The sequence below is a fragment of the Myzus persicae genome, unplaced genomic scaffold, assembly GCF_001856785.1.
Source record: "Myzus persicae strain clone G006 unplaced genomic scaffold, MPER_G0061.0, whole genome shotgun sequence".
Taxonomy (NCBI): Eukaryota; Metazoa; Arthropoda; class Insecta; order Hemiptera; family Aphididae; genus Myzus; species Myzus persicae.
The window spans coordinates 16934-35250 of record NW_019104134.1 but is presented as its reverse complement, the minus strand read 5'-3'; the positions used below and the strand labels follow the sequence as shown (position 1 = coordinate 35250).

The 18317-nt window shown below is 28.7% G+C and overlaps 2 protein-coding genes across 5 annotated transcripts in view; one reads left to right on the top strand and one right to left on the bottom strand.

Moving 5' to 3' along the window:
- The first annotated feature begins 10526 nt into the window (after nucleotides 1-10526).
- Nucleotides 10527-12462, top strand: LOC111039119 (uncharacterized protein K02A2.6-like). Its single transcript, XM_022322446.1, has 2 exons — nucleotides 10527-10798; nucleotides 10942-12462. Exon 2 carries the CDS (start codon nucleotides 11065-11067, stop codon nucleotides 12316-12318), a length of 1254 nt encoding a protein of 417 aa, XP_022178138.1. The 5' UTR covers nucleotides 10527-10798; nucleotides 10942-11064; the 3' UTR covers nucleotides 12319-12462.
- A 1111-nt stretch (nucleotides 12463-13573) lies between these two features.
- The window catches only part of LOC111039118 (ral guanine nucleotide dissociation stimulator-like 1), a 12469-nt gene continuing 7725 nt past the window's right edge, over nucleotides 13574-18317 (bottom strand). For all 4 annotated transcript variants that reach the window (XM_022322442.1, XM_022322441.1, XM_022322443.1 and 1 more), the window contains 3 exons: nucleotides 14642-14828; nucleotides 14013-14147; nucleotides 13574-13943 (listed from right to left, as the gene is read on the bottom strand). In XM_022322442.1, the coding sequence (XP_022178134.1) occupies nucleotides 13831-13943; nucleotides 14013-14147; nucleotides 14642-14828 (435 nt within the window). In that variant the 3' untranslated portion in view covers nucleotides 13574-13830. The remainder of the gene's footprint in view (nucleotides 13944-14012; nucleotides 14148-14641; nucleotides 14829-18317) is intronic.

Below are 18317 nucleotides of genomic sequence, written 5' to 3'. Positions count from 1 at the left end.
TGTGATTTCTTAGTTGTTACTGTAGCCTTCTCGGTTCTTTCCCGCGAGAACAGTAGGTATTTGTTATGTTGTACAATATTTTAGACAAATATTATTGAATCAAAAGAAACATTAATTTTTCGTCTGGAGACCTGTTACATATTATATAATAATTAATTATCATACATCTCAATATGTATACTTATACAAATAGAATAGACATTTATTATTGCCATATAAACTATTTCTGTGTAGATATTAAATATTGTTTATTATTAGTAGTAAATACTAAATACTAAATTGTCGCTGTGTTATGACCAGTGGCCCATGGATGTGTTTGCGTGTGTAGGTATCTATTATTGTACCAGCATTAATATCCGAAATAATAAAAATATTATTTTAATTTATTATTAAATTCCTTATCTCTTGTTCATTATAATATATTAATTTCTACAGTGAATAATATACGTGATTGTCCGGTATGGTATTGACTCTGATAATATTATATCGTAATAAACTAACAACCAATAAATAATAATACTGCAATAGTAATCTAAAAGGAAAGTACATTTTATGATTTAATTTGTTTAACAGTGTTAAAATCTTAATGCACTTGGTTTATACTGCCCCTGTACATTTTGTAATGATAAAATAGACAACATATTGTATCTATGTAAATACATTTATAAATATTGTATTATAAACAATTAATAGTATTCTAAAATACAAATACTTATTAGTTATTACTTAATACTTATGAGTTATGAGTTATGAGTAAAACTGCAAATGAGTTTCAGTATTTGAGTATTGCTATTGCTATTCAAATAATGTTTTCCTAATTTCAATGTTATCTCATTAGTACTAGGTTAGTATTATAATTATAAAGATTGTATTTCAAATATTTTAGTATGCCTCATTAATTTAATGTTTAAAGTAATGTTATATTCTTTGATATAAATAAATTCCACTAATTTGTCGTGTTCATTTAAAATATTTATGATATGATTCGATTTATTTTTTTAGTTTATTAAAAACTAAAAGTTAAATCTATAATATTTCTAATACTAGAATTAGAAATAATATTTATTATTTTATGATAATTATTACACTCTTTTAGAACGGACTGGTACTAATTACAATTACTATAGCAGTAGTATAGTACTTATGAGTTGTAGCTTGTAGCATAATATTTTTTTTTCTAATATTCTAACACCTATATAATTGTAGTTTCAAATTTTGATTGACGAGTGTCGATTTTATTTTTTCATTCAAAATAATTCCATTGCCATATCCAAAATGCAATATTTTTCAGACTTTTAATACATATTACATATTGAAAACATAACTTTTTATCAAGAGCAATATACACTAATAAACTAAATACTATTATATATTTGTTTATACAAAAAAAAATATTATACTAATTACTAACACTAGATTTATTAATTTTATTTTTAAGAGTTCGAGTAAATATAATACATATAGTGGTCATGGCCAGAAAAAACAACTCAAAATTCATTCTTCTTTTCAAAAGTTCTCCCGTATACATTATTACCTCATCTATATTCCAATAAATATAAATATATATATATAATTGTACCTTCCCATATGAAAATTGATTGTACTCCACTGACTGTGCATATCAGTGGATCAGTGGCGTGTAACATAGGGTGGGTGGGTGAGTATTAATAGAAGAAAAATAGTACATTTTATAGGTCAGTATAACAGTTTAATGAGGGGTAGGTCACATAAAATTATCTGAGCAACACCTATTTTTTATGGTACACGCTACTGAGTGGAGTAGTGGAGTGCTCATTTTTTTTGTAAGGGGAGGAATATTCATTTTTGACTTAATTATAGAGTAAATAACTCTTATGAGTGTACAAGTACAAAAATATGGAATCGTATTAAAATTACACAAGTAAAAGCCAGAGAGAATTATGATTGATTGGTGAATGAACGCAAACGAAAATCGAGAACACAATTTATAACAAGTTCAAATTGCCGTGCTGTAACGAATTGCTGCCCGGGTAGACATCGGCAACCGGCGCGGCGCTCTGCTTTATGATTATTTTTAAAAATATACAAGCATTCCAGTATTCGACTATGCTATTTCAATATATCATAGTATAAACACAGGCTATAATATAGTCTGTGGTATAAACATAATATATATCACTGTAGAACCTATACATATATTTGCTTATAATTTATAAATAATATTTTAATTTATAACTTCTAGATTTAATTTAGTATGATTAATGGGGCGATATAAATAATAGGCAATATAATGTTATAAAAACTAATGGTAATAAAATCAGCTCCGTCTCTACATTCCGGGAAAAATTGAAATAACAGGTGTATTTTTAGACCAAACGTCCAAACCTATTGGCGGCATTGAATATGTTAAAAAAAATACAATTTATACTGAATGAGTTATGCAGAATGCGGAGAGGCCCGGAGACAATAAACACGACGCGCTTGTATTCTTATCGAATCGATAAGAATAAAGGAGCACGATCTAATCTACTCCCGGAATCTTAAATTTTAAATCTACATTTTTTGCATGTAGATTATAAATCATTACAAAAAAATCCAAAGTGAAGCATATGACACCCTGATCCCCCCGTGAGCATGCCACTGATGCATATAGAAATAGCCTACTTCTTTATGAACTGATTAATCACAATTTTACTATATCAGTTCATAGATGGGACTTTTTCCATTGAGATTATCCATTTTTACCAAATCTCCAGTGTCTAGTAAAAAAATTACATTCGGTACACAATGATAGATTCGTATTTCCATTCAAAATTGAAAATATAATTTATCTTTGTCATGAATCATGATTCACAATATTGTTGGTTGTCAAAATTATTAAAAAGGAATCTTGTTGATAGAAACATTGAATAATATTTTTTTTAATAATAACTTGGTTTATTTTAAACCGCATATCTTATAAAAATTAGTTCGTTTTTGTTATAACATGTTTATGATAATTACAAATGAATAAATGCACTATTGTCTATTTCTAAAAAGTAGACATGATTTTATAATATATATATACGGACATAATTACTGTTATGTGTGCTGGCCCCTTTATTACCCTTGAATAATGCATTTATTAAATTATTTTCAAATAAATTCAAGAGCCATGATATAATAAAATACATAGATTTAATTATAATTTACTTAGGTTATACCATCTAATTATTTTTAATGAGAATCACCTTTTCTACTGTAAATTGTAAACAGCAAATGTTTTTTTATTGAAAATGCTATGAATTTAAATATCTAAATAGAAATTTAAGCAAATACCTATTTCTCGAGTTATGTAACATTATTTAATAAATACCAATAATAAATTAATATTTTTATAAAACTATAATATTCAATTTAATACATTTAATACATTGTGTTTTATAGTTGCTGAATTACAAAAAAAATGGAAATCGTTTAAAGACAGCTTCCGTAAAAAATGTGTAACCAAGTCTGGCCAAGCTACAAACAAAGCTAATCCATATAAAATACTAGAGATTTTAAGACCTACCATGGAAAATGGATTGTCAGTTATACTTAATAATTATCCTGCACTCGGGTACTCTTGACTCGCCTAGTGGGTCTCGTCTCTCATTGCATGGCTCTTATGTGCAGCGTTTGAGCGTTTTACCGTATTATACAGTTGTTCAACAATCTAGATTTATTCTTGTATTATGGCCAATTATCAAAGAAAGCCAAGAAAGGTATGTTTACTTTAAAATATTTTTCATTCTTTATTTATTAACCTGGTAGGTATATTTTGTAATTACCATTACCATTGGATTGCAAGTAGACAGTTTCACAGTTTTTAAGGAGTTCAAAATAGACAGTTTTCAAATTGTTAGAATGCGGGTCTTGTAAATGTTTATGTACTGTGTAGTAACTAGAAAGTGATCATTCGATTCGTGCGTGCGACTGTGTGTAAATAAAATAGCGAAGCGCTCTCGCAATAGCACGTGAACTGTAAACAATTTATGATCATTTCTATTAGGTATATAATTCTGTGTTTGTACTTTGTATGTACTTTTTGCTAATCCTTTATAATGAATATAATGGTATGATCAAAAGATCACCACATTTTGGTTGAAATAATTGTCTGTTAACATTCCCAATGATGATGTCTGTGCATTATTAATCATTTTCCCTCTCCGACCCACTCGCAACAAAGATAAAACGCTTTCATCCTCAATTGTTTTTTTTTATGATTTTTGAGTGATCTTAGAGTAAAATCACCTATTACAAAAATTATTGAGGATAATATTTTTGAGAGTGTATCATATTGTTTCCATATTTTATTATTATTTGAATTAATTATTTAATTATTTCAAAATAAAAACAGAATTGTGTACATTTAAAATGATTTTTAAATTATTCTGAGACAATATTTAGGTAAGTTGATATGTCATACTTTCAAAAATATTATTCTCCATCTTTTTTAAAAAATGATTCTGCGTAAATATGTTTTGCCTATGCTGCGAGTGAGCAGAGATACAATATTGTAACATCTAACGATTGTTTTATAGATTATAGCGATTAAAGTGTTGTACCAATACACGCAAGAGTAATAGCGCAGATTAGTTTTTACACGAGTACGGCAAATTGAAATAATGATTTATTGATAGTTCGAATAATTCCCCACGGTGTTCATTTAATAGATATTATGTACAACAATCAACACCCTATATTATGTTTAAAAATAATTAAGTAAGTACATTATACATCAATGCATATTTACTCACCAAAACTATTTAAAACGTTGTTAATAATACGTATTGGTAGCTATTATATGGCTATTAGGAGATTAAACTAGGTTTTGTTCGAGTTACGAAAAGTGCTTCAGCCCAAGATTTATAACGTAAGAGATGCAACAGTTTCTATAAAATCTATTTGATCGTAAAAAAATCATTATTTTACTTGTACCTTTTTCAAAGAAGTAATTGGGTTATAAATATAAATCGAGTTACGTTGTATACCTAGTGGTCAATGGAGTCAGGTTTGTATGCGTTGTAGACTGGTCGAATTATTTCATTAAACACGACTACCTACTGCACAATATTAAGGTTTAATTGATAAATAGGTTGCGACTTGTGAGGTGGCGAGCGCGCCGCGTACCAGTGCACGGGAAATATATCTCTTGAGTGTTGTACTCGTATGACATGTTTCGCGAAATTGTCATTATTTAGCACGTAAGCCGCTTGCATCCGCATTTGTTCATTGTTGTCTCCATCTTACAAATATACAACGGAGCAAACGCTGTTTAACTTGGGGTAGAACCACTCGGTCTGTTGTGGTCCTTTTGGTAGAGACCCCCAAAGTTTACGCAATATAGATGATGACAATTTCTGTAGGTATCGAAAGAAAGCGTTTTTGTTTGTTTGATATCACCAATAAGGAAAAAGTTGTAATACTTTTAAAAGTCTGATATTTTTACGTTTTCCAAACTTGAACAACTTTTGGTATATTGGTCTTATCGAAAAAATAAAAACAGTAAACTCTTCCTCTATTCATGGTGAACATTTAACTTCTTAGTTATGACTACAGGCCAGCGTTTCTTAAACTGTGTTTAAACTCCAGGGTTTCGCGGAGGTCACTTCAGGGTTCCCCGAAACTTGTGGTTTTTTATTCAAAATTTTAAATTTTGACTTTTATTGCAAATATTCCTTACATAAAATGACGCATTGAAAGTATTGAAACAATGTAGTGGTTCTAATTGTCGAGCTGTAATAATTTGTTGTTAAAAGCTCAATAAAAAAAAGCTAACAAAAGCTGGGAGTCCACGGTGAAAGTACACATAAAAAAGGGTTCCACGGATAAAAAAGTTTAAGAAACGCTGCTATAGGCTTATTGATTCTTTTGTGTTACTAAGTGAAATTGATGCGCTACTGCGCTAGTCACTTAGTTAACTAGGGGTTAATCTTGAAATCAATATACCTCAAGAGTAGTCGAACTGCAAAAAGTGTATTGTCTTATATCTTATAATTTTGCTTTTGCTTGCTTTGTTTATTTTATTGTTGATTTATTATCATTATTATTTTTATAGCCTAGAAATGGAAACAGCTTAAAGAATAAAAATGAAGTATGCAAACATTGAGAAAGCAATGAGGTGTCCAAAATCAGTATTATTTGTAGCTGGTAGAGGGCCTGCTCTTATACCATACATGAACCATCATCTGCTTATGAAGCTGAGATGATTAGAACAATATACTTTTTGGTAGAAGGTGTACCCCGTGAACTTGATTCAAAGGGTATTGATAGTAAGTAGTTCATAAATTTGTTAGTTAATTATTATTTTATTAATATTTTTTTTACTCAAAATAGCAGAAATTTTAAATACCATACTGGTAAATGGATATTATGATCCCCTCTTATCTCAATTACTAGAGCTTGAAATTTATGTCAATAGTATGACTGATGAGGAAAATGTTGAAGAACCATCAAATTACAACGGTTTTTTCTTCAAATTTTGATGATGTAAGTAAAATATGTTTATCTTAATATGTATTTTTGCATTGATACAGTACTGAATAATTCTACTTGGGTACCAGCTGATTCAGTAGAATTGTTAACAACAAATTCAAAAAGTATTGCTTTAGTAGCTAATGCAAATTTTAGGTTTTAGGTATACCTTAACAGGGATCTCCAAGTTTTGATGAGTTTTAATGTGCTGAAAAGTGTTTCCTAATTTCTAATAAGGCCTACCATAAATATTAATTGGTGACCCTTGCCTTAGAGTCTTGAGTAAGGCAACCGATGGATGTGTGTAATTGGTTAACTCAACCGATTTTCAGTTTTGCTACTGGCCAGTGGCCTCCTGGAAATGTTGAGTGATGTTCTACAAATGGCAGGCAGCCTGACTGTACATGAATAAAGTTCATGGTGGAAACAAAACTTTTAGTGGGAACTTATGAAAACTAATTTTATAATTAGTTTGTATTTATTTGTCAGAAATTGTAAGAATCAACTCAAAACAATTTTGATTTATTTCACAGATAATTTTAGGAAAGTATGGTACAGTGAAAACTGTCTAAAGCGGACCCTGAATAATACGGAAAACTATCCAATACGGAATTTTTCTATGGTCCCGTCACGTTCCTATTGTCTTATATAGATGCTCAACCTCAATAAAACTGAACCTTCATAACGCGGAAACGGAACGATTTTGTAAGTCCCATGCAAGTAAAAGCCTTGTATAAACCGGAATGACACGCGCGTGTCAAATCTAAACCAAAAATAAGGTATAAAATATAGATGTGTCGATATGTGCAATGTACATCGTTAAATAGTGATAGATAAAGAAGATAAAATTGTTCTATAGGTACATGTTCGTGCAATATAATATGTACATTGTACTTACAATGCATTATCGCATTATCGCATTATTACTATGTATTATCGCATCTTAAACAATACGAAATTTCTTCTTTGTAACTGTTGAACAGTCGTACGTACACTTTTAATTTTATTTTATCTTCCGTTCATAGCATAAAATATTAAAACGCCAAAATATAAGTGTCGTTCACCTAATGAAAAATATTAACTGATCGATATGAGTACAAAAGGACATTCAGTAAAACAATTACAAAATATATTTAACTGTGGGAAAATTGTTGGTCCCATGCGATTCCGCTTTAGACAGTTTTCACTGTATCAGCAGGTTGAAATCGAAAAATCCATTGCGGAAACAGAGTTTGAAGACAATAATTCCTTAAGGCCTAAAATTCAGGAGGTCAGTTGACCTACAGTTAATATTTGCTGCTGACTAAATCGGCCTCTTTTCAGACCTTGGGCAGATGGAGATTTGGACGACCTGATTTAATTGAAAAATTAATTTACACTTTTTGAATTCATAATTTATATTTTATATAATATATTTATAATATTTAAATCGTTTTAGAATATAGAAAGTTGGGCAAATCATTTAATCATATTTTATTATGTACGATGTATGACTGACTACGTTCGCTGCGCTGATAAAATTAGATTATATTTATAAATCCAAAATAAATCAGTATTGCTAAATATTGTTGGGTGTATTGGCCGGTCTATATGTAGTAAACAAGCATCTATTCTGCTTGTCGGTTGCGACGTGCGTTCGTAGAACTGATGAAACTATATATTTATTATTCAATGTAAATCCGCAGTCGATAATAAGTCTATAACTTATATGTCTTTATTTCTCCCCGGCTCACCAGTCACCATCATTGTGATATAATATTCCTAATTGTAACACTAACAGTCTGCAGTATGCAATCGCAGTTGTTCAAACTAGTAACTATCTAAGAATACTAATTATTTTTGATGAACCTATGATCGTATATAGTATAATGTATATATACTATATACTAATGTTCTATCTGAATTCAGTTGTTTACCCTGAAGTTTAGACGACATAGAATATTATAAATCCACTGATCTGAAAATATTTGTTATTAATTTTGGATTAATAGTTTTAAAAAGAAATTTAAGTAAACAAATAGAAACTCATTTTAAACTTTGTGTAAGCGCATTAAGAATTCCAATAATCCCCGATATCTGCCAAACTTTATATAATCTAGCACAGAACTTACTAAATGAGTTTAAAACTAAGAACTCATTTTTGTATGTTGCTCACATTGTGCCTTACAATGTACATAATTAATCACATTTTCCAGTATTAAGGTTCTCAGGTTTTTTAATATTATTATTTAATAATTTCTTCAAAAGTTAATTATTTCACTAACAATTATTTATAGTTACATTTTTTAATGAACAATTAAAATAAATAAAAAAAAATGTTCTATAAATTAACTAAAGCTTAATATACAGGATGATATTTTAAGGATGCTCACCCATATTTTTTGTCTTTAATAGTACATTTATTCAAATTCTGATTTTAAGAATTTTCAAATAGACCTATAGACCATATTTTTGAATAATTTAAATTTTTTGTACTACCTACTTCAGAAGTATTCTGTGGTGATACAAACTTCTATTTTTCAAATTGGAACCCCACTTTATATTGATAAATCAATAGTAATTGCTAACATTTTCATAAACATATTATCCTTAAAACACAAAGTTATATAACTCAAAAACTACTAGTTTGATTTTTGATTTAGTTACATCATAATTCTCAAAAAAAAATCTGCACGAATGAAAAAGAGAGGTTCCTATTTGAAAAACTAAAGTTTGTATTTTCACAAGATTATTCTTAAGTGGTAAAAAAACTTCAGTCTTCAATGACTCAATAGTCTTCAAGTGTGTTAAAAAATTCCAAAAATCTGAATTTTATTATATGTATAATTTATGCATAAAAATAGAATGAGCATACATAAAAAAATCATCCTGTACAGGTACTATGTACTATGTACTATGTAGGCTACATAATTTTGGATTATTATGTTTTTTTTTAAACTAATGCCAACAAAACATTTTTCGCTCTATCAAAAAACTTGAAAATGTAATACAAGATTCCTCGTAAGTTGTTGTTGGTGAAAATAAAAATAAAAATTGAGCGTAAATCCAAAATAAATTTTTATGAGCGTTTGATTTTAGAATTTTGACAAAATTCGTAAAATTGACGAAAATTAGCAATTTATTGTAAGTTAGAAATTCACTAACATTTTTATTTTTATATCTAAGATTTACAAATTTAATATAAGATTCCTTGTGAGTTATAAGTTTGTTTACCTTTAACAAAAAAAAAATGTCTTCCGGAAATTCAAATTAAATTTTTATTAGAGTTAGAAGTTAAAATTTTACAACATATGATTTCACTCGATTCTTCGTGTAGATAACCATTTTCTTATTTTGTTGTAATTCAAAAACAATTAATAAATTACTGAACACTTGAAATTTACAATATATGTTTATTTTATCAATTCATATACTTGATAAATTTTTCAAACGACTTTTACGATCGACAATATTCAAAAATCAAAATGTGCCGGCGGGACGAAACGTCGTATACTTCGAAATGTCCGTGGACTGGTTTTTTTGACGCAAACGAAACGGCGGAGGGCATCGGCTTACGAGAAACACGTCGCACCTTCTTGATTCGAAATTATTCTCGTATATCAACGCCATTCAACGTCTTTAAAAAAAAATGTTTTGCGTATGATAACCGATCGAATAACGATCGCAGTATCGGCTAAATAGATAATAGATATATGGATAGGCCATGGCTTAGATCATATACGATGTATATACATATATGATCTAAGGGCCATGGTTATATTACCACCGTGCGGGGTTGTGTTCTTTTTTATGGGAGAGAAAACATGTTTAAGAATGTTCGTTCTCTCTCTTACACGGGGTACTATTTAAGGTTATGTTCAACCTTCAAATAAAATCGTCGATGTACATAAGTATTTTAAAATAGAATAGAATCATAATAATTAAACACAATATAGTATAATTATTAATTACCTTAGAGTTTTTAAGTTAATTTAAATACTGCAGGTTTGCGCGCGATTAATATTTATCCCATGTAACCTCAAATTGATAGTATTACAGGAATGCATAATAAACATCCATCTCTTTACTATCCATGATCGGCTATCACAGACTTTAATGTTTGAGTCTTTGTTCTGAGGCGCCAATACAACCGGAGTCTGTATATTATTATTATTATATTATGGTCCTATATACCATGTCAAACTCGGTCTTGTAAGTTGTAATGTTATAATATAACGGCGGGTATATTATATTCTTGAATCGTGATTTCAATAAGTAAATTATACTGCAGTCTAAGTGTAGTACGAAAAACGACGAGAAGCCGCGTAGATAATTTTTATGTCAGGTACGTAGTAAGTTAATTGTTTGTTTACTCTATTTAATATTTATCGACTATTAATCACTGAACCACATTTTTGGTAGGTCAACACAACAAGTTACATATTTGTTTTTCTGAGTGTAAACGACTATATTTCATTGTTTTTACAGAAATTTACAATTTGATAAGAAGGACCGCACTACCTCTCAGAAATTCGCAGTAAAGCCAACAGATCATCGCATTTAACACTGACGTCAGACAAAGTGATATCTGAAGACATTTATTACTTCATCATGGATACATTTTTACTTACCAAACTTCAACTACCTGAACTTGCCCTAACGACTGATAAAATAGCCTTTGCAACAGCGAATGACCCAAAATTGAAAAAAGTGTACAAAGAGATACTTCTAGGTTCAATCGGACATGATGAATATTCGATACATGATGGATGTATCCTATATCGTACACGGATTTGGATTCCAAAAATTTTACAAGGTGGTATTTTAAGATATCTACATATAGAGCATGGAAATCCCATCAAGCTTATAGGATTAGCACTTTCATATCATGTCTACTGGCCAAGTATTGATGAGGACATTTTTAAACTTACGAAACATTGTCATAGATGCATCGCAATAAATCGTGCACCATGCAAGGCTCATGTGAGTTGTTGGAAGGTTCCCACAGAGCCCTGGGAAAGAATACATATTGATTATGCAGGACCATTTATGAAACGTTTGTTTTTATTGGTTATTGATGAATATTCTATGTGGCCGGAAGTTTTTATCTTAAAATCCTCATCGGCATCAAATGTTATTGAAAAGTTACAATTATTGTTTTCTAGATTTGGTCAACCTAAAGTTCTTATTAGTGATAATGTAATGCCATTTATGAAAGAAGAATTTCAGACTTTTTTGAAAAGTTCAGGTATAGAACATTTTACGTCTATTCCTAACAATGCAGAATCTTATAAAAAAGTGGAAAGACTTGTATTCTCCTTGAAGCGTGCGCTCATAGAACTAAAAGGTCATGTAGGTTGTGTACAAAATAAACTGAATACGATATTGTTCACCTGGAGACGTTCACAGACCATATCCACTGTAAAGAGTCCAGCACAATTGTTTCTAGGACGAGAGTTAAGATCTAACCTAGACCTACTAAAACCAACAGTAGACAAAGTCTCTAAAATAACGCTGAAAGAGGAAGATCCAAATCCATCCCAATTATTTCATTATGGTCAAAAAGTAGCTGTACGTTATGGGCTAAATGGTTATATACTTAATGCAGATAGCTCAGATTATCTGACACTAATTAAGGTAAATGGAGAAGAGGTGATCCATCATAAAGACAAAGTGATTCCTTTTCCAGTCTTTAAAACAGTTTTGGACACTCAAAAAATTCCAGACATTCAAACAGTTCCTGTCATGCAAACAGTTCCTGTCATTCAAACAGTTTCTGTGGTGCAACCAGTTCCAGACACACAAGCGGTCCTACCTCGAATGTCAAAGAGAACAATCAAACCGAGAGAACGTTTAAATTTATAATATAAGTAGAACTGGGAGCTTAGCGTGAGCTGAGTTGTACATGATACAAGTACCTATGTATTTTTCATATTAAAATAATTGTAAGTTTATCAGAAATGTATATTAAAAAATTTTAGAGGCCCTAACTCTAAATTCTAACGAGTACTTACTGAATTATTATAATGTTTATACTAAAGATAATTATCCTTAAAAATGGTATTGATAAATCAATAGTGAGGAACCAACTTTTTTAAATTGTCAAAAACTCCTATCTTATTACCATACATATACATTTAAGCTCACAACTCACCTAATGTCCTCAATTACTTGAAGTTTTAATTTTAAAATATGTTGGTGACTACCTATTCTTTCAATGCAAATTAATTGTAAAACTATTTACCGAATAACTTGGACTTAATTCATTGTTTCTGACACCAAACCCCTATGACTAACACCCAGTAACACAACTGTCTTATAAAATCATTCGAATGTAATGGAAAAAATAATTTATGATCTATTTTAACAATAAACAAATCTAAGTTTGACAGAATGATAGCATATGAAAATCTGCAGCATTCTATCATCTATATTATTATAGTATAGTAGTGTACCAGCTATAGACTACACCTTGAGTTACTGTGTATCCACGGATCACTATAACAGCCATAGGACATAACTTTTTAATACTCGAGTAATGTATTTTTCATATTTATTAATATTTAATAGTGGTTTAAGTAGTATTGTGTTAACATCAGATAATCCTCATGCATCGTTCAGTAATCAGTTTATTTTGTATTATTTCAATATTCCACGGTTTAATTTACTTGACCTGAAATTGTTTAAAACAGTACATAATTTTTACTGCAAGGACCCTTAAACGATGATAGGCCAACAAGAAATTTCGCATTTAATCAAATGTAGAGCCGCCTCTAAATAGATAGGTACTTAACAAGACTGCCAATAGGAAATATTAAATATATTATTATATGGTCTAACTATCTACGGCCCTTGACAGTAGTCGTACTGGAGTAGAGCTTTGGTCATGAAGTCCGTGACTTGAAGTGACAAAAAACATTGTTGAGCTTTCGATACACACCACATGTGACACCAGTCAGTACTCAGTGGGGCAAAGATAGAGTTTGATCAACTGTTCCCACATGGCTTGACTGATTGTTGAAGAAAAATGCAAGTGGATTAACGCACGTCTGACGTTTTTGAACACGATCGACAATTAATGTGGGTAAGTTAATGTAATATTACTGATAATAATTGTATGAAAGGCAGAAAAACTGTTTATTAAAAAAAATTAATGATGATTATTATCAATTACAAGGTACATTGATACAACTTACTTAACTTCCGTATACCCTGATTCCTGGCAAAACTTTTTTTTTATACTCAAACAAAATTCATTGTATACAGAATTATTTTATTGATTGTATTTTTTTTTATATACACAAAACAGTCGATTACATAAAATATTAAACTTAATTATGTATAACAACATATCACACGTTTGTTTTAAGAAAATATTCATTTTTTAGGAATTGTGTTGTTTTTCCATGTCTTTTTACGTAACAAAAAGTTCAAATCATACTCTGTATTTACAGCATAGTAAACATTGGCTGTCATTGGTAAAATCATTTCTGAAAATATATCAAAAAGTAAATTTAATACATAATAATCACATTCATTACAATAATAGTTAAGCAAACCTTTATCAGGTAAAACTTGTGATAGGGTGTAGTTTTCAGGATCATCATCAATACAAAATTTCAGCATAGCATTTCTAATAACTTGTGGTGTTCGTTCATTGTTACTCAACATAATACTTTTGTATAATACAACCCCTAAAATAAATAAATTATAAGTATGCAATTTTTAAATTTTCTAACAACATTGTTTATTTTTTTTACTTATTTGTCTTACTAATGCTTAAAATAGCAAAAACTATTTTTGAGCGGAACAAAATTACTCTCTCAGTATTCATAGTAGAATTTCTAATATTCTACAACGCATAGGGAAGAACTTTTTATTATTTAGATAACATAAATACAATTAAAGTATTTACTGTAATCATTAAGAATGATGAGTTGGTGCTATAAAAAAAACGCTACATCACAGATAAAGTTCTTCCCAGTGCATTGGGTAATTTCGGAAATTCTACTATATATACAGAGGGAGTAAAGTTGTTCAGTGCAAAAACATTTTTTGGCTATGTTGAGAGTTGTAAGATAGAGGCAACACATATGGGTATTAACGTCCTCTTAAACACATTGTGTTTTGAAAAGTTTAATATGATATATAACTATTCAAAAGAATTAAATTTAATATTTTTACATACCGTCAGTCTCCACATTATCAGCATCAACCGTTATCCGAATAATATAAAAATCAGACGAAGTGTTAAATGTTGAGTTATTGACACTATTTTTAACTAAGATATTAGTGTTATTGCTTCCATTTAGTGACATGTCAAAAGATTGCAAAGAATAGCTGCTTGATGAGGAAGATAGGTCTAGTAATGAATCCTGTAATTCAAAAAATGTATACTTTGTATGATTAATATTCTTGGTAGTAATGAACTCATCGAGTTTATGCTGGTCAGTCTAAAGTTTTGATTAAATATTTGAGTGCTATAATAAAAATTATACAGGGTGTAATAGAAAAAACTAATAGATGTATTTAAGATTTAACTAATTGTGTAGTAACTAATATCATTTTTAAAATTTAATTTTTCTAAATTTAGATATTATACGAAAATTGATAATTTAAATTTAATTTAAAAAAAATTAATTGAATATTGATGAGAACAAATGTTATAACGTTTGTTAAGTATTTCTGTAACACCCTATATATTAAACAAATATTAGAGTCTAGAGTTTTAAAATAATAAATAGTTGATAACAAAATGTAATTAAAATAAACAAATATTTCATGGATCTGAGTTAAAAGTAGTAAAACATTTTTTTTTTTAGGTAGTTCAGTATTATCTTAATTTTATAATAATAATAAACTCATTTATAGAAATAATCTTCCAATTCAATTTTTTTCATTTATGTTTTATAATACAAAATATTCATAACTAGGTATGTATAATAAGTTGTAACAATTTAAAACAAAAATTACGTAAATACAAACTTATATAATTCATATTTTTTCTCATATTAACATATAAATTTACTTCCAATTATTTTAATTTATAGTCCTTAACTGTAAGTTCTAAATATGTATTAAAAAAATCAATATTTTCCACATAATTACTAGCAGACATTTTAACATTTATGATGTGGTTACATTTTTTGTATAACATAAGTTTTTATCACGAACATTTTTTTGAATTGAGTATTTAAAATTTATGTTCTGGAGTATTTTAGGGGAATCAATCATATTATTTATTATTTTAAACAACATTTTAGTTAAATTTGTAAAAAACGTTGTACAAGCATTAGTATATTAAACATTTCTCTCTCAACTTTATAGCCTGTATGTGGAGTTCTATAGAAAAAACATTGATAACATAAGAATTGAAAAAATTATTTTGAATTTCTTCTAAATTTTGTGTCTAAGTTTTTGAATATGTGTGCCGGATAAGGAGTGCATAATTAAATTTTGAACGGACAGTTGACTGATATAAAGTTTTTAATACAGATTCATCCTTTAAGTGTGCCCACATATATAATACCTTAGAGCACGTGCTTCAGTTCAAAATACCGGTTTTTCAAAAATGTGTTCATTGTATATTGCACGAATTTGAAATATTTGTGTAATCTAGCCTGAGTACCTTTTAATTAGGTGATAAACTAAAATAAGATATGATTCCCAACTGCACACAATCAGATGTCAGTAATATAGAAATGTTTAAAGTTACCTATTAAAATATGGTCTAACAGATCGTGCGCTTGCTGTAACATTTATAAAGAATTTAATTCTACAAAAATTCAATCTAGAGTTATTTTTAAATAGTATTTTCTAATAATAAAATAGCTGGCCAATAAACATTATCAATTGCGATAATAATTATTATTCCAATTTATTGAGTTTTAGTTGAAAAATTTCAATACAAGGTAAAAACACTGTGTGCATGAATTCTCGTGAATATTTTAAATGCTTGTAATCTAAGGTTAAGAAACCTAATTTTGAATATGCTTTATTTCTAATAAAATACATAGTCATTAAAAAAACTTTCACATCAAACCTCATTCTAAGGATATGTACCCAAGTCACTCTTGATAAACTAATATTTACTAAAGAATAAATAAACTAATAGGTTTTTTTTTTAGATAACGTAATCATGGAACATTTATTCAAGTTAAAATATAAATCATTATTTCGATAACTAAATATCATCTGAATCGAACTGCAGTTAATAGCATCATTTATGTTTCTAATTTTTCTAAATATTTTTGTATCATCAGTAAACAATAGGATTTTTGAATATGAAATAACTTTAGGATATTGTTTATAAAAATACAGAATAATATAGGTGATAAGTGGATCTCCTCTGTGGGACTCCTGTATACTAACATGTATTTGTTCAGAAAGATAGTTTTCATGTTTGATTATTTATGTACAATCTGAGATTAATAAGTGGAACCACTATATAAGTGGTTCAGAAGACCCATAAGATTTAAGCTTATTAATTAAATTTGTGATTTATCCTATCAAATGCTTTATCCATATCTGTGTACACTACATCGGTTTATGTTTGAGTATTATACATTTGTAGGATTGATTGTTTGAATGTGTTCAAGTTTGTTACTGTTGATCTATTTTGCCTTAAACCATGTTGGTTACTTGATAATAATGGATTAAATAATGCTGTAATAATGATATTTACTATTTTAGAAAATAATTCGGGAATAATGGATAATTTAGGTACTGGAAAATAGTTATATATTAGATTTTTTTTTTATCTTTTTTTTAAGTAGAGGTAACAAATTATGACTTTCATTGTTCAGGACAAATACCTGAATCTAAAGATTTATTTGATAACCGGAGTAAGTAGAAACGCACATTCTTTCAAAAATATTGGAGCTATATTTTCATCAGGCTCATTGCTCTTTTAAGATATATTGCATAATTAGTTAAAAACATATACATGATTCAGGACCATTTTTCAAATGGCTTTATCTAATTTTTTTCAACAGACCTATGAGGATAAACATTATTATTTAAGATAATGTACTTGAGAAAAAATTTTTAAATACATTTATTATGCCTTTTTTTTTATTGATTTCCTTATTTAAATAAGACATTACGTTAGATAAAATATGTATGATAGTTTGTACTATTACCGTTTAAAAATATAAGATCGTTTTTTTATTGCTGTTTGTAAGTTTCTTAAATATAAATTTCACATTTAGAACATAACATAAAATATTCAAAATAATGATTTAAATTGTTTTAGTGGTTCTATGTATCAGGCTGAGGCCCACCCAATAATTTTTTAACCGTGGTACAGTAAATAAATCTAGGCCCTTATTGTATAATATTACTTATTAGTGTATTTTTTTATAGTAATTTTAATATAAATTCTAACATCTAATTTCTATTTTTATAAAAGGTACCTGAAATATTGGTTGTACAGCTTATTTGCTATTATACGCCCATATAAAATATCAGTTATATTAGTTACCCTAAAATAAGTTTAAAATACATGTACACTAATTTACAGCAAATTAATATAAAAAACAACATGTACATGTACACATTTTGTTGGAATACCAATACCTAGTTATAAATAAAATATATAGCAACTTTAATATCTATGGCAAAGGACTTTTATCGTCCCGGATTTGTGTTCATTATTTTCAAGAAATGCTAGTGCTACACCCCAAACCCACCTACCAACGCCAAGTAAGTGGCCTGAATGGTGGATCTTATGAAGTAAAAATAAAGTGCACATAGATTGTTACACGAAACTATGCAGTAAGAAATTAAACTATTTAATACTTATACACCAATATTGTTTAAAGATATGGTGACCAGTGTTTATTTCAGGGGGGTGACCGGGGGGG